A 25526-nucleotide genomic window follows, 5' to 3' on the forward strand; every position below is an offset into this window, starting at 1 on the left:
CAATTGCTGCAGATTTGTGCCAAGAAAATATCCCCCACACCATTACACCACCACCACCACCATCATTTTCGCCCAGAGAACTGCCGCTCACTGGATATTTTCTCTTTTTCTGACCATTCTCTGTTACCCCTAGAGATGGTTGTGCGGGAAAATCCCAGTAGACCAGCACTTTCTGAAATACTCACTTAAATCACCTTTCTTTCCCATTCTGATGCTGGTTTGAACTTCAGCAGATCGTCTTGACCATGTCTACATGCCTAAATACACTCACTCGCTGCCACGTGATTGGCTGATTAGATTAGATTTGCCTACACGAGCAGTTGAAAAGGTGTACTTAATGAAGTGGCCTGTGAGTGTATATACCCGTAGCAGCTTCTAGTTGTGTGTTCCAGGTCCCGATTTTGTGATCTGCGACGAGGGCCACATCCTGAGGAACGAGGCCTCCAACATCTCCAAGGCGATGAGCGCCATCAAGACCAGGCGCAGGGTGGCGCTGACGGGCACGCCGCTGCAGAACAACCTCAACGAGTGTAAGAGTCTGAAAACTCTGGAATATCCTATGTAGATAGTTAGATGTGTATGTTTATGTGCGTGTGCATGTGCATGTATATGTATATGTTTATGTTTATGCAAACCTTCTGATGTTCTGAAAGGAACCTAACCCCACCTACTCTTTTCGGGTTGGTACATTTCTAGTCTTATATATATATATTAAAATATTACATATTTAATATGACAGCTCGTGGTCTAATCTGGGCTACGGGGGTTGTCGGCCTGACTGTGTGATTGTAACGTTGTGGTGTTCTCTCAGATCACTGCATGGTCAACTTCATCAAGGAGAACCTTCTGGGCTCGGTCAAGGAGTTCCGGAACCGCTTCATCAACCCCATCCAGAATGGCCAGTGCGCTGACTCCACCCCCAGAGACGTGAAGATCATGAAGAACCGCGCTCACGTCCTCCATGGGATGTTGGCAGGATGTATACAGGTCAGACTCCATATGTGTCTTTGAGTTTCAAGGTATTATTAATTTTGTTTGAGAATACCAGGAATTTAAATATCACCCAGTCTTCATGGCATCGGTAACGTAAAGCATGCAATTCGATAATTGGTGTTCAGTAAAAAAACACACACCCCAAAAAAACATTCCCCCTCCGCCCTCATTTAATGGGGGGGGGGGGGATCTGGGATTGGTACATACATAGACTTTTAAATTATATATAAACTCCTCAAAGAATGTTCTGAAACGATTATTCCTCCCCTTTAATAATACCAATTGGTATTGTATTTTTGGGAAAGCCTGATTAGTCACCTTTACAACGAGGTACAACTTGTAAGGATCATGCATTCGTGGAATGAGCAACACAGCTAAACGTGTGGGTAGGGGGCCAATTTTGGGGGGGCAAAATCCCCTGCAATATTCTTCTGTTGGTAATCAGGCTTTCCAACGATATAAAATCCAATATCAATTGGTATTATTAAAGGGGAGGAATAATCGACCGAAATAACGTTTCTGAATGTTTTTTGAGGAGTTTATATATATATATATATATATATTGTACTGTACTGTATAAATGTATATGTTATGGTACATGTGGGAATACGGTACATGTGGGAAAGGTAGGGTTAGGGTTAGGTGTTAGGGTTAGACATGCCAGCATGTACCAAGTCGACGTTTTATGCTGCCGGAAATGCCGACATAAACCGTTTTCCCACATGTACCGTAACATATATTATATACAGTATATATATACAGTGGGGAGAACAAGTATTTGATACACTGCTGATTTTGCATGTTTTTCCACTTAGAAAGAATGTAGAGGTCTGTAATTTTTATCATAGGTACACTTCAACTGTGAGAGACAGAATCAAAAAAAAAAATCCAGAAAATCAAATTGTATGATTTTAAAGTAATTAATTTACATTTTATTGCATGAAATAAGTATTTGATACATCAGAAAAACAGAACTTAATATTTGGTAAAGAAACCTTTGTTTGCAATTACAGAGATCAGACGTTTCCTATAGTTCTTGACCAGGTTTGCACACACTGCAGCAGGAATTTGGGCCCACTCCTCCATACAGATCTTCTCCAGATCCTTCAGGTTTCGGGGCTGTCGCTGGGCAACACAGACTTTCAGCTCCCTCCTAAGATTTTCTATTGGGTTCAGGTCTGGAGACTGGCTAGGCCACTCCAGGACCTTGAGATGCTTCTTACGGAGCCACTCCTTAGTTGCCCTGGCTGTGTGTTTCGGGTCGTTGTCATGCTGGAAGACCCAGCCACGACCCATCTTCAATGCTCTTACTGAGGGAAGGAGGTTATTGGCCAAGATCTCGCGATACTTGGCCCCATCCATCCTCCCCTGAATACGGTGCATTCGTCCTGTCCCCTTTGCAGAAAAGCATCCCCAAAGAATGATGTTTCCACCTCCATGCTTCACGGTTGGGATGGTGTTCTTGGGGTTCTTCCTCCAAACACGGCGAGTGGAGTTTATGCCAAAAAGCTCTATTTTGGTCTCATCAGACCACATGACCTTCTCCCATTCCTCCTCTGGATCATCCAGATGATCATTGGCAAACCTCAGACGGGCCTGGACATGCGCTGGCTTGAGCAGGGGGACCTTGCGTGCGCTACAGGATTTTAATCCCTGTATTGTGTGTTACTGATGTAACACAATGTATTACTGATAGTTTTCTTTGAGACTGTGGTCCCAGCTCTCTTCAGGTCATTGACCAGGTCCTGCCGTGTAGTTCTGGGCTGATCCCTCACCTTTCTTATGATCATTGATGCCCCACGAGGTGAGATCTTGCATGGAGCCCCAGACCGAGGGAGATTGACCGTCATCTTAAATTTCTTCCATTTTCTAATAATTGCGCCAACAGTTGTTGCCTTCTCACCAAGCTGCTTCCCTATTGTCCTGTAGCCCATCCCAGCCTTGTGCAGGTCTACAATTTTGTCCCTGATGTCCTTAGAAAGCTCTTTGGTCTTGCCCATTGTGGAGAGGTTGGGGTCTGATTGATTGAGTGTGTGGAGAGGTGTCTTTTATAAAGGTAACGAGTTCAAACAGGTCCAGTTAATACAAGTAATGAGTGGAGAATAGGAGGGCTTCTTAAAGAAAAACTAACAGGTCTGTGAGAGCCGGAATTATTACTGGTTGGTAGGTGATCAAATACTTATTTCATACAATAAAATGCAAATTAATTATTTAAAAGTCATACAATGTGATTTTCTGGATTTTTGTTTTAGATTCCGTCTCTCACAGTTGAAGTGTACCTATGATAAAAAATTACAGACCTCTACATTCTTTCTAAGTGGGAAAACCTGCAAAATCAGCAGTGTATCAAATACTTGTTCTCCCCACTGTATATACATTTAAGTGCCTCATGAGATTAGTTGAGATAAGTTCATCTGTTTCGCCCCATCAGAACCCCGCTCTATGCTTCTGCAATTTACAGGGCAAGCCACTTGTTTAAATTCTAGATTGCCTCTAAATGGCCTCTCCCAGTCGCTAGTGGTCACAACGTGTTTTGGTTCATTCTCAGAGAAGAGACTACTCCGCCTTGACCAAGTTCCTGCCCCCTAAACACGAGTACGTGCTGGCGGTGAGAGTGACGCCTCTGCAGTACCAGCTGTACCGCTACTACCTGGACAACTTCACTGGTGAGACCTCAGGCTCAAACTAACTTCCTCTATGTTGTTGTGTAACAAGCAGACGGTTAGTTTTTAAAAGACAGGGTACCCACGGGTCCTTGAAATTATTGAACGTGCTTGAATTCCCCTCTCTCTCTCTCAAAAAAAAAAAATCTATATTCAAAAATGTTTTACTTAGCTCGTCAACTAGTAAATAAGTCTCTGTATTGCTTAACTTTACAAATATTTCACAATATTTGTTTTTGCTGTGCTGTGGTAGAGAAGGCAAGAGACCATCTAGTGTTCACACATTCAAGCCTCTCTTTTTAATTGTTGTCTGTGAGCGGATAGTTCCTATTATATAAATTCTCTATCTAGATCTGTCTCAAACTATGCCATATTGGGTCCTTGAATTTGAGGGAATTGAGTCTTGAAAGTCCTTGAAAGGTGCTTGAATTTGATGTTTCAGAAGGTGTGGGAACCCTGGAAAGAATGGGATGTCGAATCGTTTCGAATATCCTCCCAACAATCAATAGTACAATATACCTTATAGCATGCCTTTCTAGATGTTAGGATTAATCGATTGGCTGTCCTGTTGATTATTCTTGCGGACATCAGTTCTGATTTACTTGAACACTGTCTTTGGAAAATCTATACGTCTGTCTGTTGAACATCAGAGGGGTTGTGAAAAGGAGATGTATGGAACATTTGAGAATGTTGTCCTGAAATCAGTGGCGTGACTGTAGGTGCGGGGGAGAAAGGGCGGGGCAGGGCGGTCACCGGCCTCTTCAAGGACTTCCAGATCCTCAGTCGAGTCTGGACGCATCCCTGGTGTCTGCAGCTCAACTACATCAGCAAAGGAAACAAGGTGAAAGTCAATGTCTGAACAACCTAAAGTATGGTGTTGATATTTCCCTGCCAGGAAAAACCACGGGTGAGGTCGCCGCTTCGGCGCGGATCCTAAGGCGTCGTCCAGTCCAATTCTTGGTAGATGATGCCGCTCTACGCTTTTGCAATTCAAAGTGGATCGCTCGTCGTCACGAATGCGATACACAAATGTAGCCGTTAATGATAACGAGTCATAAGTCATGATAAGAAATTCAGGCGAGAAAGAAGAGAAGCAAAAAAGAATTGTTGTGGTTTCATATAATTTTATACTGAGGATTGAAGTCTCTTTACATATTGGTGAATCTAGCACTCAAGGAAGGCCCATTTTCTTCCTGTAAGGGATGGACCAAGATCTGTGGCGCAGTGAATAATTCTGACTGTGGACAGGGCCCATAACTTGTGTAATCACAGATTTGTATAATATGATTGGTTGGTTCCCAAGAATAGTGACCTCATGACCAAGGACAGTTAAATATGAGTCCCACCCATCGTTGGGGGCTTTTTGCTTTTGGTCTATTGCTTCTTGCTTATTGGTCTGCTCATTTCTCTGTAACTTGGCTTAATAAAAGGCCTCTTTGGAGACAATTGATCTAAACTCTTTGTGCTTTATAAGTTCTACTAAATCTATTAAGAATCAATTATATCCCACAACAGAATACTACAAAAAAGATCAAATCTGAAAAATAATATAACCCCCCCCAAAAAATTACATAGTTACTGGTATCGCACCTGACATTTCCCAACCAGTGTCCCCTAACACTTCTTTTCAGGGTCTGCTGGCCAAAGCCTTGGGAACAGCGGAGTCGTCCGGGACCAAACACCCCATGACCAGGTGGGTTGGTAGTGGCACCAGCACTGGCCAGACTCCTACAGCGCTAGCATTTGATTGACATATCGTTAGCCTCATAGCATAATCGACATAAAAGTCATACTTCACTTGTGGTCAGCCGAGCCATCTTTGTATGTAGTGTCAAAATGCCAAATGTCAAAGAGATGACTTGGGCAGATGGTGATTTTGGAATGTAACAAGCATTCTGATAGGCTGACGGCATAGGCAATAATGCACAGTGAATCAGCAGTGTTGGGAGAGTAGAGTTAGGCAGATATCTCAATCTGGCCAAAATCTGACTTAGGCAATTATGCTACGAGGCTAACGATTTCTAAAGTAAGTAGTATGTAAGTAGGGATGTAAACGGTTCATATTGACTCAGTCACAGCCCTGTACAGCCCATAATGTTGATCTGTAAACATCATGTCGGTCATTTGAGATGCGTGCCTCTCGCTACTCATTCTTCATGTTCCACATAGGAAAGAGAGAAACGACAGAGAGAAAGTGTTGGATCCTGACGACCCGGACAGTGACTCAGAGGTGTTGGTCGTGTGGGACAACCAATCAAAGGGCGTCAATGTGAAAGGAGACGTACGGCCCAACCCAGCGCTAGAAGGTAGGGCCGTTTCTTCTGTCGTCTTTTATTCGCAGCTGCGATTCTAGTCGACCTGGATTCGCCGTCTGCTTTGTTTTTGAACGACGCAGCCTCTCTAAAGCATTGTTATGTGATGTTATCATCCGGTTATGACCATGATATTTGAACGAACGCGAACAAATAATGTGGGAAGAAGGGAAGAATGTGATGTGGTGTTTGCTCTGCGTTCAGCTGTGAGAGCCAGTGGCAGTGTGAGGGCTGACAGTCCAGCTGCAGACTGGTTTAAGGACCAATTGACCAACTCTGACGCCAACATCCTGGAACACTCCGGAAAGATTGTGCTTCTCTTTGAGATTCTTCGATTGGCAGAGGAACTGGGGGACAAAGTGTAAGTCTACTGTGTGTCTAGTCTCTGTCTGTGTGTGTGTGTGTGTGTGTGTGTGTGTGTGTGTGTGTGTGGGGGGGGGGGTGGGTGGGTGGGTGGGTTCGATTGGCCGAGGAACTGGGGGACAAAGTGTAAGTCTACTGTGTGTCTAGTCTCTGTGTGTGGGTGGGTGTGGGTGTCTTGTGTGAGAGATGAAGTTATGCTGACAGACAGAATTGACCTATCGCTAAGCCACGCCCCAAAATAGAAATTTTCCAATCATATCACAGCAAAAGTCACTTACTTACTTACGCCTATCGCTCCTTTTGGAGGAGCATAGGCCGTCGACAACAGTTCGCCAGGGTCCTCTGTCCTGTGCTTTGCTTTCCAGCTGTTTCCATGTCAGTCCACTCTGTGTGATGTCTGTCTCCAAGTCCCTGCGCCAGGTGTTCTTGGGCCGGCCTCTCTTCCTTTTGCCTTGGGGGTTCCATCTAAGGGCCTGTCTGGTGGTGCTGGTGTTTGGTTTGCGTAGTGTGTGGCCGATCCATCCCCACCTTCTTCTCTTGATTTGTTCTTCCACTGGTTGTTCGCCCGTTCTCTGCCAGAGATCGTTGTTACTGATGGTATCTGGCCAGTGGATGTTCAGGATCCGCCTCAGGCATCTGTTGATGAATGACTGCACTCTAGTCATTGTGATCTTGGTTGTCCTCCACGTCTCTGATCCGTATAGGAGTACTGGCTTGATGTTGGATTTGAAGAGTCTGATCTTTGTCCACTGACTGATTACCTTGGAGCTCCAGATGTTCTTTAGTTGGATGTATGAGGCCCTTGCCTTGCTGATTCTTGCTCTGACATCTGCCTCCTGACATCTGCCTCCGTGCCACCCTTCTTGTCTATGATGCTACCTAGGTAGGTGAAGGATTCTACTTCCTCGAGTGCTGTTCCCTCCAGGTTTACTGGGTCTTCGTTGTTTGTGGCAAGGTCGTCTGCGAAGTCTAGGTCGTCCAGTTGTGTTGTGAGTGTCCACTGGATCCCGTTTCTCCTCTGTGCCGTTGTGGTCTTCAATATCCAGTCGATGGCCAGGAGGAAGAGGAAGGGGGACAGTATACCGCCTTGCCTTACTCCGGTCTTCACTTGGAAGCTTCGTGTGAGCTGCCCGCTGTGTATGACTCTGCAGGTCATTCCTTCATAGGAGTTCCTCATGATGTTGACAAGCTTTTCTGGTATGCCGTAGTGTCGAAGCAATTTCCAGAGGGTGTTTCTGTAGAGACTGTCAAATGCCTTCTCGTAGTCTACAAAGTTGATGTATAGTGGAGAGTTCCATTCCAATGGTTGCTCGACTATGATTCGGAGGGTTGCAATCTGGTCCACACATGATCTATTGGGCCGGAAGCCTGCCTGCTGGTCTCTTAGCTGCGGATCCACCGCTTTCTTTATTCGTTCGAGGAGGATTCTGTTGAAGATTTTTCCTGGCACTGATAAAAGCATGATTCCTCTGTAGTTGTGGCATTGGCTGAGGTCTCCTTTCTTAGGTATTTTGACCAAGTAGCCTTCTTTCCAATCTGTTGGCCCTTCCTCTTCCTCCCAGATCTTCTCGAACAGGGGGTGTAGCATCTCTACCGAGGTGTCTATGTCTGCCTTCAGTGCCTCGGCAGGGATGTTGTCTGGTCCTGCTGCCTTACTAGCAAAAGTCACTACAGGCAGGAAAACTCGGACAAACAACTCGCTAATATCTGATGGTGAAAAGCTTCTAGACAAAATATTCTTGTCATCTTTAAAAAAACATTGTCACTCATTGTAAGTCATTGAATGTCATTCAGTCACAAGTTGTCAAAGGGGGTGTGGCTTAGCGATAGGTCCATTGCGTTTCTTTTATGTTCCATTGTGTGTCTCCTCAGGTTGGTGTTCAGCCAGTCCTTGATCTCATTAGACTTGATCGAAGATTTCTTGGAACTCGCTAACAAAGCCAAGATCACCCGACAGCCCTCCCCATACAAAGGTACTGATCACCCGACAGCCCTCCCCATACAAAGGTACTGATCACCCGACAGCCCTCCCCATACAAAGGTACTGACAGCCCTCCCCATACAAAGCCAAGATCACCCGACAGCCCTCCCCATACAAAGGTACTGTCGCCTTTCTGCTGTCGAAATGTTCTGACGACCGGTGTGACAAAACCATGGTTCAGTGTCCCAGAGATGTTTCATCATGTAATAATAATAATACTTATTAGACTTATATAGCGCTTTTCTAGACACTCAAAGATTGAGTAGTAAAATAAAAATAAACAAAAAAATAGATAAAAGAAAGTATAGGGCAGGGTTTCCGTTAGAAAAAATTGCCGCCGGACATCGTGTCCGGGAAGATTTCGATTTACCGGACAAACGTGATATATTCCGGTCATCATATTAAAATATTTAAAAAAATAATAATAATAAAAAAAAAAATCTAATATAGCTGTTTGTCGCGGTGATTACTGTTGTGTAGCGGCCTATATATGCCATTTAATGTCTATTTCTCATCCGATACGATTAGATGCGAGCTATATAATATATAATAATATAACATGATTCGCATGCGCGCTATGCCATTATGTCCAGCGCTGAACGGGCGCCTCACTGGGAACTGAACAGACAGCATCGATCAATGAACGGACTCCACATTACGTTAACTGAAGTTTGTTAAATTGTTTGGGATTAATGTGAGTTTTCTATTTTCTCTTTCCAGTTTTACCCTTTTTTTTTATCAATAAAACAACGTCATTTCTATAACCAGGTCTCGCTGGTTGGGAAGGCATTTCGTTTAGCTGCCTGTCAAATCATACTTAATCGGACTCGGGAGTATGACAATGAGGAGAACATAACTGTTTATTGAGAAACAATAGGCAGGCTGGGATACGTATATAAAGAAATACCACAATGTCTAGATGTATAACATTTTATTGAACAGTGCAAGCATGTAGGCTTCTGGCGTGACATCGTACCCCTAACGTTCTTAGGGCTTGTTTGAAAAGCTTAGACTGAAAGTTAGTGCCCTGGTCAGATTGTATAACAAGAGGAAGACCGAATGTGGAAAAAAACGTTGTTAAAGCTTTCACCACTGAGCTGGCTGATATGTTACGCAACGGAACATAATAGTAAGCAAATACTGACTTCCACTTTTAGTCCTAGGCAAAGGTCCAACACAATCAATTATTACACGTTCAAATGGCTCCCCTATAGCAGGAATGGGATGCAATGGTGCGGGTGGAATGGATTGATTAGGCTTACCCGCCATCTGACAAGTATGGCAACAGCGGCAGTGCTTGGCAACATCCGCCTTCAGTCCGGGCCAAAAGAAATGTTTCAATATCAGCTGATAAGTTTTAGTTATACCTAAATGTCCTGACCACTGGCTCTCATGTGCTACAGATAACACCTGTTGTCTATAACCCACAGGCACAACCACTTGTTTTACAGTATTCCACTCACAACCATTTGCATTAGGAGGAGACCATTTACGCATTAATATCCCATCGTTAAGGAAATAAACTACGTTGCCCCCTATTTCAGATTCCTCACTAGCTGCATGTAAAAAACATTTGTTTAATGACTGATCAGCTACTTGAGCGACACGCAATCGCTCGCCGGTTACAGGCAGAGATAGGCTGTCAGCGGATGGTATGGTAGGACTCGGGGAGGATGGTAACTCTACCACTTTCTCCCTGGGAGAAGCTGAAACAATCGGGTTCTCATCCCTTTCAGAAAAGGCTTGCATAATCACACTATCACAGAGAGAAACATCGCTATCCTCCTCTCTGCCTCGACTCGATTGTGCACGAGTTATAGCGCACACCGGAAACAACCGCTGTTTCGCATAGGCAGCCTACACATTAGGAGTCATCATCATGCCGGTGTCAAATCATATCATAATAAAATAAATACATAGCCTATATATTCGTCTTTTTAAAAATAGAAGGAATCAGAATGTGAACTTTAGCGAATTGTATTCAAATTGTGCTTAGAGGGAATTATTTTCACCGGACATTTATGTCCGACGAGTTTTCAATTTGTCGGACTTCAACAACTTTTACCGGACAAAGTCCGGGAATTACCGGTTAACGGAAACCCTGGTATAGGGGTCTAATACATTTTTAGATGACTAAACCTAAATCTAAGTGTCTTTGTAGGACAATCTACTCTGTATACTGCAATTGCACCTAGATTTCGGGCGGCGAACAAGCAACGCCAGCATCCTCTCTCGACCGGCATTTTTTGAAAAGTGATCATATCAAATCAATCATATTTATCATATCTATACATCATATCGTTCATATCATATCTATACATCATATCATATTATAATTTTTTGATTACTAAATCTAAATCTAGGTGTCTTTGTAAGACAATCTACTCTGTATCCTGCAATAAGATAAGCAGAGGTAGAGTTGTTACTTAGTCATGTAGTCATGTGTTCCATGTCTCCACCTGTAGGGAAGGGCAGCTGGATCAGGAACTCAGACTATTACCGTCTGGACGGCTCCTCCAGCGCCACGCTGAGGCAGAAATGGGCCGAGGAGTTCAACGAGCCCGCCAACGACCGGTACGTCACTGTCGGACTGTCGGTCCCGTCAACTCAAGATTTCACTGTGCCAAACCTCAACCAGAAAATAAGTGTGGTCTGTTTTTTTGGTCTGCGATTCAATGACCTTTCATCTAGTGTTTTGAGGAGGAGCTACAGGATGTTTTCACTGTCCTACAGCGTGCTGTACACTTGAAACATCTGCTGTGTGAGACTGATCAAAAAGAAGCCTGGATTTTCCCTGAGCAGCGTTGATGGAATACCCACCAGTTGTGTTGCTTCTTAATAATAATAATAATAATAATAATAATACTTTAGACTTATATAGCACTTTTCTAGACACTCAAAGACGCTTTACAAACGGAAAAGATCGAGTAGTAATAATAAAGAAACAAAAGGTAAATAGAAGAAAGTATAGGGGCCTTATTAAGGTAGTGCTGGGGACACATGGGAAGGAGAGGGGGAGAGGGTTAACTGGTGAAGGCGAGCTTGAAGAGGTGGGTTTTGAGGGTCTGTTTAAATGTTGGGAGGGTGTTGGCCTGTCTGATGTGGTTGGGGAGGGCGTTCCAGAGGGACAGGGCTGGGCTGAAAAGGCCCTATCACCCCAGGTCCGGAGCTTGGTCCTGGTGGTCTTGAGGGTGGTTTGGTCGTCAGACCTGAGGCAACGGGAGGGGGTGTGGAGGGGGACGATTCTTAACGGTTCTTAACCCCACTTTGTCTCTCAGGGGCCGCTTGTTCCTCATCTCGACGAAAGCCGGGTCGCTGGGGATCAACCTGGTGGCGGCTAACAGGGTGGTCATCTTTGATGCGTCCTGGAACCCCTCCTACGACATCCAGAGCGTCTTCAGGGTCTACCGCTTCGGCCAGCTGAAGTCGGTGTTCGTCTACCGGTTTCTAGCTCAGGTAATTATGACACATAACCGTCTACAATACGGTACCTCCTGTTGTCATTGTAGTGGGTCGCAAAGGTTCACGGCTGATCGGCGTTTCGAGCCCCGGCTGGCCGCATGTCGAAGTGTCCTTGGTGCAAGACGCCGAACCCCAAATTGCTCCCAGTGAGCCGGCTGGCGCCTTGCATGGTAGCTTGCCGCCATTGGTGGGTGAATGGGTGAATGAGAGGCCGTTGTAAAGCACTTTGGAATATGGCGCTATGTAAGTCAGTCCATTTACCATTTAGTCAGACACATTTCATGTCTGTAGACATTTCTGATATTAGTCATAATCATAGTCAATTTATTTAAACACGCACCAAACTACACTGGTTTAGGGCGCCCTGGGCGCGGACTCTAAAACAGAGAAAACATGATGGAATATGGAAACACAGACGGGTAAGGACAACAAAATAAACATGGAGGATCTCTAATATTCATAACCGCACACATTTAAAGACAGACATTCATACTGTAACACATCAGGAACATCTCAGTAGCCTAGTTCGCGGCAGTCGTGCGTTTTAAGCAGAGTCTTGAAAGTCTGTAGATTGAGTTGGCGGTTGTGTTGCCAGGGCACCATGGAGGAGAAGATCTACGACCGGCAGGTGGCCAAGCAGTCCCTGTCGTTCCGCGTGGTGGACCAGCAGCAGATAGAGAGGCACTTCACCTTGTTTGAGCTGACGGAGCTCTACCTGTTTGAGCCGGACCTGCTCGATGACCCCAACCCAGAGAAGAAGAGCAAGAGAACCACCCCAGTGATGCCTACGGTGATGTTGTTGATTTAACACATTCTCAGGGGTGCAAACTTGTCACATTTCTGCTAAATTAGCTGTTTTTACCTCAAAATAGCTCATCCACGTGAATCGTGTAGATCTGCAAAAAAGATAGATTTGGTGGGGGGGGTCGACGTCTCATCCAATTCACATGATGCGCGAGCTAACATCTTCCTGTCTGCTAAACTCCAATGCTGTCGAAATAACTTTTTTAGCTTCATGCAGCTAGGAACAATTCTAGACAGTGTGGAGGACAGTCACAGTAAACAACTTGTTTTCAACTTAATTTTGCGAGTGTTATGGTTAGGGCCGCCGCTACTTACACTCACATCATTGTAAGCCCTGTTAGTGCTAGCGCTATCCATCTACCACAGCTAGTGCTAGCGCTATCCATCTACCACCGCTAGTGCTAGCGCTATCCATCTACCACCGCTAGTGCTAGCGCTATCCATCTACCACCGCTAGTGCTAGCGCTATCCATCTACCACCGCTAGTGCTAGCGCTATCCATCTACCACTGCTAGTGCTAGCGCTATCCATCTACCACCGCTAGTGCTGGCGCTATCCATCTACCACCGCTAGTGCTAGCGCTATCCATCTACCACCGCTAGTGCTAGCGCTATCCATCTACCACCGCTAGTGCTAGCGCTATCCATCTACCACCGCTAGTGCTAGCGCTATCCATCTACCACCGCTAGTGCTAGCGCTATCCATCTACCACCGCTAGTGCTAGCGCTATCCATCTACTAGTGCTAGCGCTACCGCTAACCCCCCCATCAACAAAAATTGTATCCACACATTGATAATTGTCTTTGTGCAAAAAGTGTCACCTTTTTGGGCCATCACCAGTTTGCACCCTTGGATTCTTATGTAGATATGACATTTAGAATGAGCACAGGAAACCCAAGTCAAGCAGCTTTGCAATGTCCTTTATTGTAATAATGGTTTAGAACAAGGAACAGAGCCCCCCACGAGTACTCAGACATGTTTAAATAGATCAAACTTCTCTCGCCCTCTTCCGCCCCCTACGACCTTGACTCCACGATATCACAAAAACAGGATACACCCCTCCTCAATCTGGGAACATTTAGGTACACTATTGCTCAACAATATGCAAGTAAAGAGAATTCACTTTCTTACTATTTGATAGAAACCACTACTCAGCTGCTGTACCCCAGTCCAGATGATCAACTCAGTCCTCAAGTTGAAAATACCTCCCAACCACGCCATGGAATTGCAAGCTATCGGGTGACATAACACTGGTGAACACAGGATATCCCGATGATGGTCACCTAACTTGGCCAGGGGACGCAGGTTTGGTGACTTGTGTTGGCTCTGAGTGACGCCTGTTAGCCGCCTGTGCTAACACAGTATCATAATCTCAACTTGTCTTTTGTCTCAGGCAAGATGCTAAACCATAAATAATAATAATAATAATAATACATTAGACTTATATAGCGCTTTTCTAGACACTCAAAGACGCTTTACAAACTGAAAAGATTGAGTAGTAATAATGAAAAGAAACAAAAGGTAAATAGAAGAAAGTATAGGGGCCTAATTGAGGTAGTGCTGGGGACACATGGGGAGGGGAGGGGGAGAGGGTTAACTGGTGAAGGCGAGCTTGAAGAGGTGGGTTTTGAGGGCCTGTTTCAATGTTGGGAGGGTGTTGGCCTGTCTGATGTGGTTGTCCTTGAAAGGTGCTTGATTTGTACATCTGATGTTTCAGAAGGTGTGGGAACCCTGTTGACAGTATGGAGGAGTTAACCCTGTGTGTCCCTCTCTCTCAGGACATGGTCCTGGCCCAGCTGCTGCAGAGCTGTAAGGAGCAGATTGTGTGTTACCACGAGCACGACACCCTGCTGGACCACAAGCAGGACGAGGAGCTGAGCGAGGCCGACCGCAGAGCTGCCTGGGCTGAGTACGAGGCTGAGGTAGAGACACCACACACACACACACACACAAACACACACACACCCTTACACACACACACACACACACACACACACCCTTACACACACACACACACACACACACACACACACACACACACACACACACACACACACACTCTTACACCCACACACACACACACACACACCCTTACACAAACCCCTGTGGTTCAGAACAGTGCTAGTGACACATCCTTGGTTAGATTGTGGCTACAGGCTGATGTTGGTTTCAACAATAAAGAAGCTTGTTTGTATGTAGTTCCATTGTTCTCCCAAGAACTCAGTTTGTCCTCAGTTGAGCACCTTGTCGAGAGAGCGAGGTAGTGGGCAGAGTGACTTGATATAAAGGACAGGCGGTTGACATCTGTCTCTTTGACTACACAGGGCGCCTTCTTCTTGAACAAGCAGTCCACCAGTGTGAGCAGTGGCGCAGCCCCCGCCCCCACCCCACGCCTGCCTGTCAGCGTCTCCAGCCTCTACAAGAAGACCAACGAGCAGCTGAAGGTACCAGGCCCGTCTCACACCTGTCTGTCTGACATCCTGTCTGTCTGTCGTCCTGTCTGTCTGACGTCCTGTCTGTCTGACATCCTGTCTGTCTGACATCCTGCCTGTCTGACATCCTGTCTGTCTGACATCCTGTCTGTCTCAATTAGCATTAATTAAATTAAATTAGCATGAGCTAAAGATTTGCTAAAGATTTAGCCTTTATTTCCTCCTTTTTTGTGTTGTTCCAATGCAAACAAAAGAAATAAACATGTGAAGTATTTGTAATTGCAACACTTTTCTGGGGGAAGTGGTGCATTATCTGACAGAAGTGCAGGGGTGCCAATATTTTTGTCCATGACTGTATAACTCCCCCCCCAACACACACACTATCTCCCCCCCCCCCAACACACACACTATCTCCCCACTTGACAGAAGATGATCAACGACAGCCGTGACAAGGTGACCGAAGCCATCAAGTCGCTGGACTCCTCAGAGGTCCTCACCGTGGAGGACTACATGATGCGCTTGGTGAGTCACCTGTCCTGATGTTAACACTGTTACCCTCCTGTCCTGATGTCAACACTGTTACCCTCCTCTCCTGATGTCAACACTGTTACCTTCCTGTCCTGATGTCAACACTGTTACCCTCCTGTCCTGATGTTAACACTGTTACCCTCCTGTCCTGATAACACTGTTACCCTCCTGTCCTGATGTCAACACTGTTACCCTCCTGTCCTGATGTCAACACTGTTACCCTCCTGTCCTGATGTTAACACTGTTACCCTGATGTCAACACTGTTACCCTCCTGGTCTGATGTCAACACTGTTACCCTCCTGGTCTGATGTCAACACTGTTACCCTCCTGGTCTGATGTCAACACTGTTACCCTCCTGTCCTGATGTTAACACTGTTACCCTCCTGTCCTGATAACACTGTTACCCTCCTGTCCTGATGTCAACACTGTTACCCTCCTGTCCTGATGTTAACACTGTTACCCTCCTGTTCTGATGTCAACACTGTTACCCTCCTGTCCTGGGGGCTATTCCACGAAGCTCGATAAAGTTCTAAGCCTCGATAAAGTTCTAAGCCTCGATAATGTTAGCTTGCGTTCGGTTCCATCAATGTGGCTCAAATAATTCGCTGCTTGGTTGAGCTCCTTCTGAGTCAGATATAATTAGTCGCGACCAGGCTAAAACACTGGCTATAGTAAGACGCGCGTCAAAAAAGGCTCACAGGCGGAAACTAAACCCCGAACGACAGTTCCTCATGTGTCTTTTAGGAAATATTAGTTCCCACTTCACACGAGATAGATAGATTAGATAGTTTGACTGTGTGATAGATAGATAATTTGATAATTTGAAAGTGTGATCGATCGATAGATAGTTTGATTGTGTGATAGATAACTAGATATTTTGAAAGTGTGATAGATAGATAGATCGATGGATACATAAATTAAAAAGTGTAAAAAATAAAATAAAATGAATAGGTATGTCTATCAACTTGCATTGCTGTTATCACAGCGGTCTGGTTGGCGCAGTGGTTAAGGCAGCCAGCTGGAGTTCCGAAGGTTGCGAGTTCGAGACTTGACTAAGTGATTATTATTTTATTAATTTATGATTTCATGCAAAGGCTTCAAACACCATTGTAATCGTGTCAGTTCTTGTAAATTAGCCTGCACCATAATTTTATAGCCTACATACTTTTTTAGATGAGATTTTAGATTAGATTCAGACAACGAAATGCAGTAAAAAGTGCGTCTGAAGAGGGATTTGAACCACCGATATAAAATGACGAATAAATCCTATGGCAGCGGTCGATACCACTAGGCCATTGTGGCGATATGACGGCTGGTAGCCTGCTGCGTATATCACCACAGTAGTAAATATTCATTTATTAAAATATGAACATATAACAATAACTGGGGCTAGTATGACCTACGCATTTAATCGGTCAGCAATTTCTTGCCAAACCATTTAACTCGCCTTGTTAATTGCGGCAGTATTGCACTATTTTACATCTTATTTTTCCGTCTTCATAAAAATCAATAATTCTGAATGCTGCGCAAATGTAGGACCCCTGCAGAGTGGAGTATCTTCATTTCGACAGATCGACTCTTCTGGGCTCTTTATGTCTGCGTGCACCAGGGTTTCCGTTAGAAAAATTTGCCGCCGGACATCGTGTCCGGGAAGATTTCGATTTACCGGACAAACGTGAATTATTCCGGTCATCATATTAAAATATAATAAAAAAAAAAAATTCAAAATCATATTTTTTTTTCTCCAAATCTAATATAGCTGTTTGTCGCGGTGATTACTGTTGTGTAGCGGCCTATATATGCCATTTAATGTCTATTTCTCATCCGATACGATTAGATGCGAGCTATATAATAATATAACATGATTCGCATGCGCGCTATGCCATTATGTCCAGCGCTGAACGGGCGCCTCACTGGGAACTGAACAGACAGCATCGATCAATGAACGGACTCCACATTACGTTAACTGAAGTTTGTTAAATTGTTTGGGATTAATGTGAGTTTTCAATTTTCTCTTTCCAGTTTTACCCTTTTTAATTTTTTTTATCAATAAAACAACGTCATTTCTATAACCAGGGGGGTGTTCCATCGACGTCGCTGGAGGAAAGTCTGGGCTTGTTTTGACAAGTCTCGCGAGATCTATCAAGATATGCCTGGATCTTTTTAAGAGTCTCGCGGGACTTGGCGAAGTGGGCCTAGGTTTCCCTTTGGCGACGTTGATGGAACACCCCCCAGGTCTCGCTGGTTGGGAAGGCATTTTCGTTTAGCTGCCTGTCAAATCATACTTAGGGGATAGCCCTGTAAGCTCATACGGGTCTGTATGTCGTCCTGAAGACCGGCTGTTAGATCATATAGCTGAAGTTTGTCTCCATCTTACAACACTACTTTACATTGTTAGCAGGCTCATAAAACAAGCCGTGTTAGTTGACTAGCGATGTGTCATTGATTTTCGACAACGCGGAAATTTATTCACATTTTTCGAAAGAAAAGTCAAAGCATTAGAACGTAGAACGGAACATCGCACGCGCGCGGAAAGCCACCGGCCCCGATTTGGCCAGAACTTTTTTTTCCGTCAGGAGATTTTCTTTTTGTTGCTTGAATCCCTGGGCTCCCCCGCACACCGTGATTTAATTCGCACACTGTCTTAGTGTAAATGTTGTCCGTTTCGTTTGTTATCCTTGTTATTGTGCGATAAAGATAAGGCTTTCCGCTTCGGGCCACCATTTTCAGCTGGGCACCGGACACACACACACTCGTGCACGCGCGGCACTGCCCGAGAGAGAAGGACCCGCCCCCTTTGGTTAGCCTATAGGCTGGCTGGAGGGGGCGGGTCCTTCTCTCTCGGGCAGTGGGTGTGTGTGGGTGTGTGTGTGTTTGGTGCTCAGCTGAGAATGGTGGTGATTATTTTCACCGGACATTTTGTCCGACGAGTTTTCAGTTTGTCGGACTTCAACAAATGTTACCGGACAAAGACCGGTAATTACCGGTTAACGGAAACCCTGGCGTGCACGCGCCCATATCGAAGATTTGTAAGCCGGTGTTCTGTGAACACTCATGACACAAGCCTGATCCTCGTTCGAGGAATCACCTGAGGCTTGAATTCCAATCCCGAGTTGCCTGATCGCCGCATTTATTTCAATCGCCGCTATACTGATCCACCTTTAGTGGAATGGCCCCCTGATGTCAACACTGTTACCCTCCTGTCCTGATGTCAACACTGTTATATGTGTACAGTTATATATGTACAGTTATATATGTACAGTTAGGGTATATGTACAGTTATATATGTACAGTTATATGTACAGTTAGGGTATATATATACAGTTATATATGTACAGTTATGGTATGTGTACAGTTATATATGTACAGTTATGGTATGTGTACAGTTATATATGTACATTTATATATGTACAGTTATATATGTACAGTTAGGGTGTGTACAGTTGTATATGTACAGTTAGGGTATGTGTACAGTTACCGTATTTTCCGCACTATAAGGCGCACCGGATTATAAGGCGCACCTTCAATGAATGGCCTATTTCAGAATTGTTTTCATATACAAGGCGCACCGGATTATAAGGCGCACCGGATTATAAGGCGCACTGTCGTTTTTTTTTTTTGACTGGGGTTGCGTTATGCATCCACTAGATGGAGCTGTGCTAAAGGGAATGTCAACACAACAGTCAAATAAAGTCAAACTTTATTAAGCGTTCTTAAACGTTGTTCAACGTTCAAACGTTGTTCAAACGTTAATGTGCATATTAACAATATTAACAATATTAACAATAACATATTAACAATATTAACAATATCTCCCAAACAATATAACAAGTTCACTCTTCTCCCAAACGTGGAGGGGAACGTTTCTTTGTCTTTGTAGACCTCAAGCTTCACATTCCAAAGGCATGGGTGTTCTACAATGACATGGAGACATAACAATATTAACAATAACATATTAACAATATTAACAATATCTCCCAGCCTTGTTCACTCTTGTAAGGCGTTCAACTTCTCCAGAATCGATTTAATTGAGTCGTCACTTACAAGCGAGTTCGTTTAATCTCAACGAGACGTCCTTGATATCACTTCTTAAGATGATATGATCCAATCAAATATTAGGCACCACTACTGAACTGTTCATTTAAGATAATATTTATTCAAGCACATCAGCAAGCAATAATAGTTCATTTCCATGGAAAAGAGTCTTTTCTAGTTTCACCTCTGCAGGCCTATCTCAGCTAGCCGTCAACAAGTTAACTGCAGTGGCTCCACTAAAACAAGAGTCCCTCTCCCCTCCGTACATAGTCTTTTATCCAATTCATTAAACATTTTGGGTTGGGTGATGCCCCCCCCCCCCTCTATCTGGTAGTTTTCCAAGTGTCAGCACAAATCCGTTGCAGCTGCAGAAAGTCTTCTCGTTAGCATTGGCCTTCAATTCTTCTCCTGTGTGGGTGCGAGAGTGTATGTATGTTATCAGCTTGAGTGTCCTGCTAGCGTCTCGTTCCCATGGTGATATCGTACTTTGTATGAGCAGAGCATTGTGTCAGTGTCCTTATCAGAATGTCTTGTTATCACACAACTATTGAAGTTACACAGTAATATTAGGATTCGATTTACAAGTTAGAAGAATAGACTTATCATTAATCATTAGTTATGAAAGTACAGAAAAATAGAATATTATAACAGCAGGTGTAAAATGGTTGTTAGCACATAGGTAAAAATAAGTAATTTACAGGCAGTTTGAATCATAAAACGTTCTTTTAGTCAGGAGCGTGTATTTCTTCTTGTCGCTCAAAAACAGAACCTCTCTTTTGGCTTTGCGTGACCTTCCTATTGTTCTCAACTGACCGCATTCACATATTATTTAAATGAGCACATAGTACATGATTAATCACTTCTAGTTATTTTAATACAAATTCCCAACACTCTTCTCCCAAACGTGGAGGGGAACTTTTCTTTGTCTTTGTAGACCTCAAGCTTCACATTCCAAAGGCATGGGTGTTCTACAATGACATGGAGACAGAGGGATGAGATGTTCATTAATTCAATTCAGTCAAACATTCAAACTTTATTTCAGTAAACACGTAGTAAAAGAAACAGTCTGATACCACTAAATCAAACGTTAGTGCATAACTCAACATTGTTCAGTTATGTATAACACGTAAAGCTCACTTTTTCAGTTCATTCCTCGTCCACGAATCCCTTGAATTATTCTTCTTCAGTGTCCGAATTGAACAGTTGGGTGAGTACGGCATCCATTCAGAGCACATGATAGCATAACAATAGCATAGCATTCGCGGAGATTCCAAGATGGCGGCCGTCGTTTACTGATTACCGTAATGCTGCAAGCGGTGCGGCTTTGTAGTTTACCAGTCGTACTGAAACATTTTATTATTATTTAAAAAAAAATATTGGTCATGTAATTTTTACATTTTGATCCATATATAAGGCGCACCGGATTATAAGGCGCACTGTCGTTTTTTTTTGGGGGGGGGGACTTTTAAGTGCACCTTATAGTGCGGAAAATACGGTATATATGTACAGTTAGGGTATGTGTACAGTAGGGATGCTCCGATTTATCGGCCACCGATTTAAATCGGCCGATTTCACTCCAAATGACTCGATCGGTGATCGGCAAAAATGGCCGATCGCAAAAGCCGATTTTTTTTTTTTTTTTTCCCTGGGGAAGACAGATAACTGAACAGAAAACATAGGAGGACGTAACAGTATGTAAACCATGAAGGCCACGTTTATAATGTCTTTTATACAGCCATATCGACTGACTTGGGCTTCAGGCCCTAACTGGGTGATAGGCCAGACTTTTACTATGCCATAAAAATGGGTCTGCGTTTGCTTGGTGCCTAATGGATCAAAACTTTTGTCTAAAAAGCAAAAAATATGTAGGCTATCCAGTCAGTAGGCCTACAGTTATGTATTTTTTTAAAAATCGGTATCGGTATCGGTATCGGTTGATCTTGAGGAAAAAAATCGGTGATCGGTATCGGCCCCAAAAATCCAGATCGGAGCATCCCTAGTGTACAGTTATATATGTACAGTTAGGGTATATGTACAGTTTTATATGTACAGTTAGGGTATGTGTACAGTTATATATGTACAGTTAGGGTATATGTACAGTTATATGTGTACAGTTAGGGTATATGTACAGTTATATATGTACAGTTAGGGTATGTGTACAGTTAGGGTATATGTACAGTTATATATGTACAGTTATGTGTACAGTTAGGGTGTGTGTACAGTTGTGTGACTGTGGGCCCTCCTGTCAAGCAGTGGAAAGACGACCCGAACCGGTCCGAGGTGCAGGTCCGGAGCATGGCCACGGGGTGGAAGATCAGTAACGACCAGGAGAGGGTTCGTAGATGGACCTATTATCAAGATGTTCTGGCCAAACAAAAGTCGGTAAGCAAAAAAGAAAAACTCTACTCATCCACTTTTCTCTCGCTTTCTTTCCGGGTTTTGACATTTAGTTAATTGTGATGACTTAAGGTAGAATCTTTCCCCCCTCTGTTTCACCTTTCCAGCTTACCGTCTGCATGCAAGCCATTCTGGTCAGTAGAAGAACTCAACAAGAAGTGTCCGCAGCCATTACTGTGACACCGACGGTGAGAGACCCAGCCAACAGAACCACAGGATACGGCCAGGGGGAAGTGTAGCCCCAGACTAGAGGACGAAGGGCCCTTGTTTGACAGCGGCACCTGTCAACTACATTTTATGTATGGCAAAATATGTAAAATACATAATGTTTATATTTGTATTGTTCTGCCTTCAAATGTTTGGGGAACATTCTGCTTTGTGCATAATTATGCATCAAGAATGTATCATTCACTGAATCTTGGAAGTTCCTGTTATTATTTTGTTACTGTAATAAAGTAAAGTACTGTTTGAAATCTTATGCTGTTTCATGTCATGTAGGACTTTTTGGGTTGCTCTTGAGGTTTTTGATTGATTGATTGAGAATGTTTATTTTGGTCCCCTATGCAATTCACAATACAGATATAAAAAAAAAATGTACACAGTCACAATTCATAACACTAGGACCAAAAAGGTGTAGGCTGAAGCCGTGGCTTATTGCGCCTACCCTTGTTACATGTATGCATGTCCCCCCATGAATGCATAATCAAAACATTGAAACTTTTATAAACAAAATTTCACTTACACATGTCAACAAAAAGTTCAAAAAATACCAAACAAAAACTTTAAACCTCTGTTTTATACTTGTTAATCATCTTATTTTAAAATAATTTGTGGTGGTACAGTACACCAAAAATACATAGTAATGATCGCTCCTTACTAGTACATGTCCACTAACAAGGCTTTAGTTGGACAGACCTCTCCACTGCCCTAAAGCTATGCATAATGTGGTTTAATTAGCTAAACACACATTCATGTGGTGTATGGTATATGCTGAATCAATTCAAATCAGCAACAATTAACTCCCATTAAACGGTACATTACCTTATTACCATGTACCGGTACTCCTAAGTAAATGTCTTTGCTAGTGAAGCATTGTACTAGTTTGAAAGGTGTTTTCGGTCTGCTGTTGATGTATTTTGTATTCTTTGTAATAGGGTTGTTAGAATATATTGTGTACAAGAGTTCATGTTTACATTTTCTTCACCGTCTTTGATTTGACAAGGGAGTCTATTATTATTATTATTATTATTATTTTAGCTTCTTTACTGTATGAGAAGACCATCACTTTATCATACAAATATGTAAACTAGTTTCCGATGTGCCTTATGATGACTGAAAAAGCGCCATTGACAAACATCCTGTTAGATAATACTGTCATCTAATACTGTCATCTCTATCTTTGCGATCACATTGATTCACTTCATGAGAATCAAGTACCAGTAATGGTTAGGGTTGGAGACTGATGTGGTCCAGGAAAAGTGTTTAGCTCAGCAGTTTGGAATGTGTTGTGGTGTCGTGCAGTAGCTTGTGCAGTAGCTAACTGACCTGAATGAGGTTGAGCAGAAGTTAGAGAAGTGGTAAGAGGAAGCTCACGTCTTCCTTGTCTGCCATGCCCCAGACATTTGTTTTAAACTCGTATTACCACACATCTCTGTTGACACTGGATTAATCCTACGGCTTATTATAAGTACTGGACTGAGGGTAATTATGCAAAAGGAGTGGACCACAGAGAAAGGTAAACTTGTTGTTTTAAAATTCTATCAAGTCAATTCAGTATGTTCTTCATTTGTCATATTACACATTCAGTTAATCAGCTTTCGTTGGGAGTTTGCTGAATTGTTTTTTACATGACCTAATTATGTCATTTGTGTTTTCCTTCCTCATGGGTGCCCAGTCAAAATGATAAATAAATAATATATTTTCGAATAAATCCTTTTCAAAGATGAATGTACTTTTGAAAGTGATCTGAGATGAAAAGAGATTGTGCCCTGTACGTTTTTGGTAAATGTACACAGGTAGTGTAGGAGAGACCGCTAAATAAAATGTGTCACGAAAGACTTCTCCTTTTCTTGTCAGTTTCTCTACTATCTCCTATTTCCCACGTGGTACATACCGTACCTTCTCCCTACCTGTGTCTCTCACCCTCTCCCCAGCTCTCACTAGAGACCCTGGGAACGTCACGTGTGACTGTCCCATCGACACCTTCAAACGCAGCGTCTTCCCTGCTGCCTTCCTGCTCATCTTCGTCCTGGGCCTGGTGACCAACAGCGCCTCCCTCTGGGTGTTTGTCAGTGTGTACAGGAAGAGGAGGAGCCTCACCACCGTCAACCTGTACATGGTCAACCTGCTGGTGTCTGACCTCATGCTGGTGTGCTCCCTGCCGCTCAGGGCCACCTACTACCTGCTGGACTCTAACTGGCCGTTCGGCGACCTGACTTGCCGGGTCGTCTCCTACGTGTTCTACATCAACATGTACGCTTCCGTCTACTTCCTGCTGGCGCTGAGTGTCATCCGCTACCTGGCCGTGTCCCACCCTTACAGGTACCTGAGTGTGGAGGCAGGTGGGTTCTGTGGCCCGGGGGTGTGTGTCGTCATCTGGCTGTTTGTGTTCCTGACCTGCGTGCCCATGCTGGGTACGGGGACGGACCAGGTGGCGGGTCGGACACGCTGCCTGGAGGTAGGCGGCGGCCTGGGCGTCGTCTTGCCCTTAAACTACCTGGCCTTGACGGTGGGCTTCGTCCTGCCTTTCACGGTCATCTCCGCCTGCTACGTGTGTGTGATCCTCAGCCTACGCCGGCGCAGGGCGGGGGTGGACGGGATGAAGAGGCCCTCCAGGAGGAAGTCCTGCGCCCTGGTGGTCCTCGGGCTCTGCATCTTCATGGTCTGCTTCCTGCCCTATCACGTGGTGCGGACGCTCTTCCTGGAAGCGGAGAGAGACGTCGAAGAGAACGGCTGCGGTGGTTCTTGCAGCTCCATCCTGAGGATGCGGAAAGCTGCCGTGGTGACCCTCTGTCTGGCTGCCGGGAACAGCTGCCTGGACCCTTTCCTGTTCTTCTTCGTAGGAGAAAACTTCAGGGATTTTTTCATGAAAATGGGTGGAAGACAAAAGACGGCTGTTGACACCGTGGGGAGACAGAGGCCTGAGGGTCAACAGCTGCAGCCCAGAGAATGAATGACCAATTAATAATCCATATCTTATGCTTCTTCTTTCTTTTTCTTTTTTTCTTGAATCTATTTTATATTTGGGGTTATAGTTTTGGTGAAGATTTTAAATCCCCTTTGATTTGGTTTAAATCACATTTCAGTGACTTTTTCCTCTTCTGGTATTGCATTAATAATTGGGCTTGGCATCGAATACATTGTTGTGTTCATCTGGGCTCCTAGCTTCCATCTGAGTGTGATCTGAGAGGTATCATCAGTTAAATGCATATTACCATCAAACACATTATCAATTAGCCTCCTTGTTAATTCTCAATCTCACAATTGTTCCCCAAACTTGTTTAATTGACACTTTATTTGCCATTAGGATGCAATGATTAGGCAGGTCAAATCTGT

At 44.0% G+C, this 25526-nt stretch overlaps 2 protein-coding genes across 2 annotated transcripts in view; both read left to right on the plus strand.

Annotated features, from left to right (window-relative positions):
• Positions 1-22421, plus strand: part of LOC308155946 (transcriptional regulator ATRX-like) — a gene marked incomplete at its 5' end in the record, with an annotated part of 41929 nt that extends 19508 nt beyond the window's left edge. Inside the window, 16 exons of the mRNA XM_080529310.1 lie at positions 393-530; positions 812-987; positions 3542-3659; positions 4376-4497; positions 5288-5349; positions 5826-5962; positions 6173-6329; positions 8204-8304; positions 10778-10886; positions 11591-11768; positions 12370-12564; positions 14357-14500; positions 14903-15022; positions 15437-15532; positions 21828-21956; positions 22079-22421. Of these exons, the coding sequence (XP_080385436.1) occupies positions 393-530; positions 812-987; positions 3542-3659; positions 4376-4497; positions 5288-5349; positions 5826-5962; positions 6173-6329; positions 8204-8304; positions 10778-10886; positions 11591-11768; positions 12370-12564; positions 14357-14500; positions 14903-15022; positions 15437-15532; positions 21828-21956; positions 22079-22210 (2114 nt within the window). The 3' untranslated portion in view covers positions 22211-22421. The remainder of the gene's footprint in view (positions 1-392; positions 531-811; positions 988-3541; positions 3660-4375; positions 4498-5287; positions 5350-5825; positions 5963-6172; positions 6330-8203; positions 8305-10777; positions 10887-11590; positions 11769-12369; positions 12565-14356; positions 14501-14902; positions 15023-15436; positions 15533-21827; positions 21957-22078) is intronic.
• A 1257-nt stretch (positions 22422-23678) lies between these two features.
• On the plus strand, positions 23679-25143 carry LOC308155948 (cysteinyl leukotriene receptor 2-like; the record flags this gene model as incomplete). Its single annotated transcript, XM_080529312.1, has 2 exons — positions 23679-23706; positions 24125-25143. 2 exons carry the CDS (start codon positions 23679-23681, stop codon positions 25141-25143), a joined length of 1047 nt encoding a protein of 348 aa, XP_080385438.1.
• Positions 25144-25526: the final 383 nt, after the last annotated feature.

Source organism: Nansenia antarctica (assembly GCF_963989245.1).
Source record: "Nansenia antarctica genome assembly, chromosome: 4".
Classification (NCBI taxonomy): Eukaryota; Metazoa; Chordata; class Actinopteri; order Argentiniformes; family Microstomatidae; genus Nansenia; species Nansenia antarctica.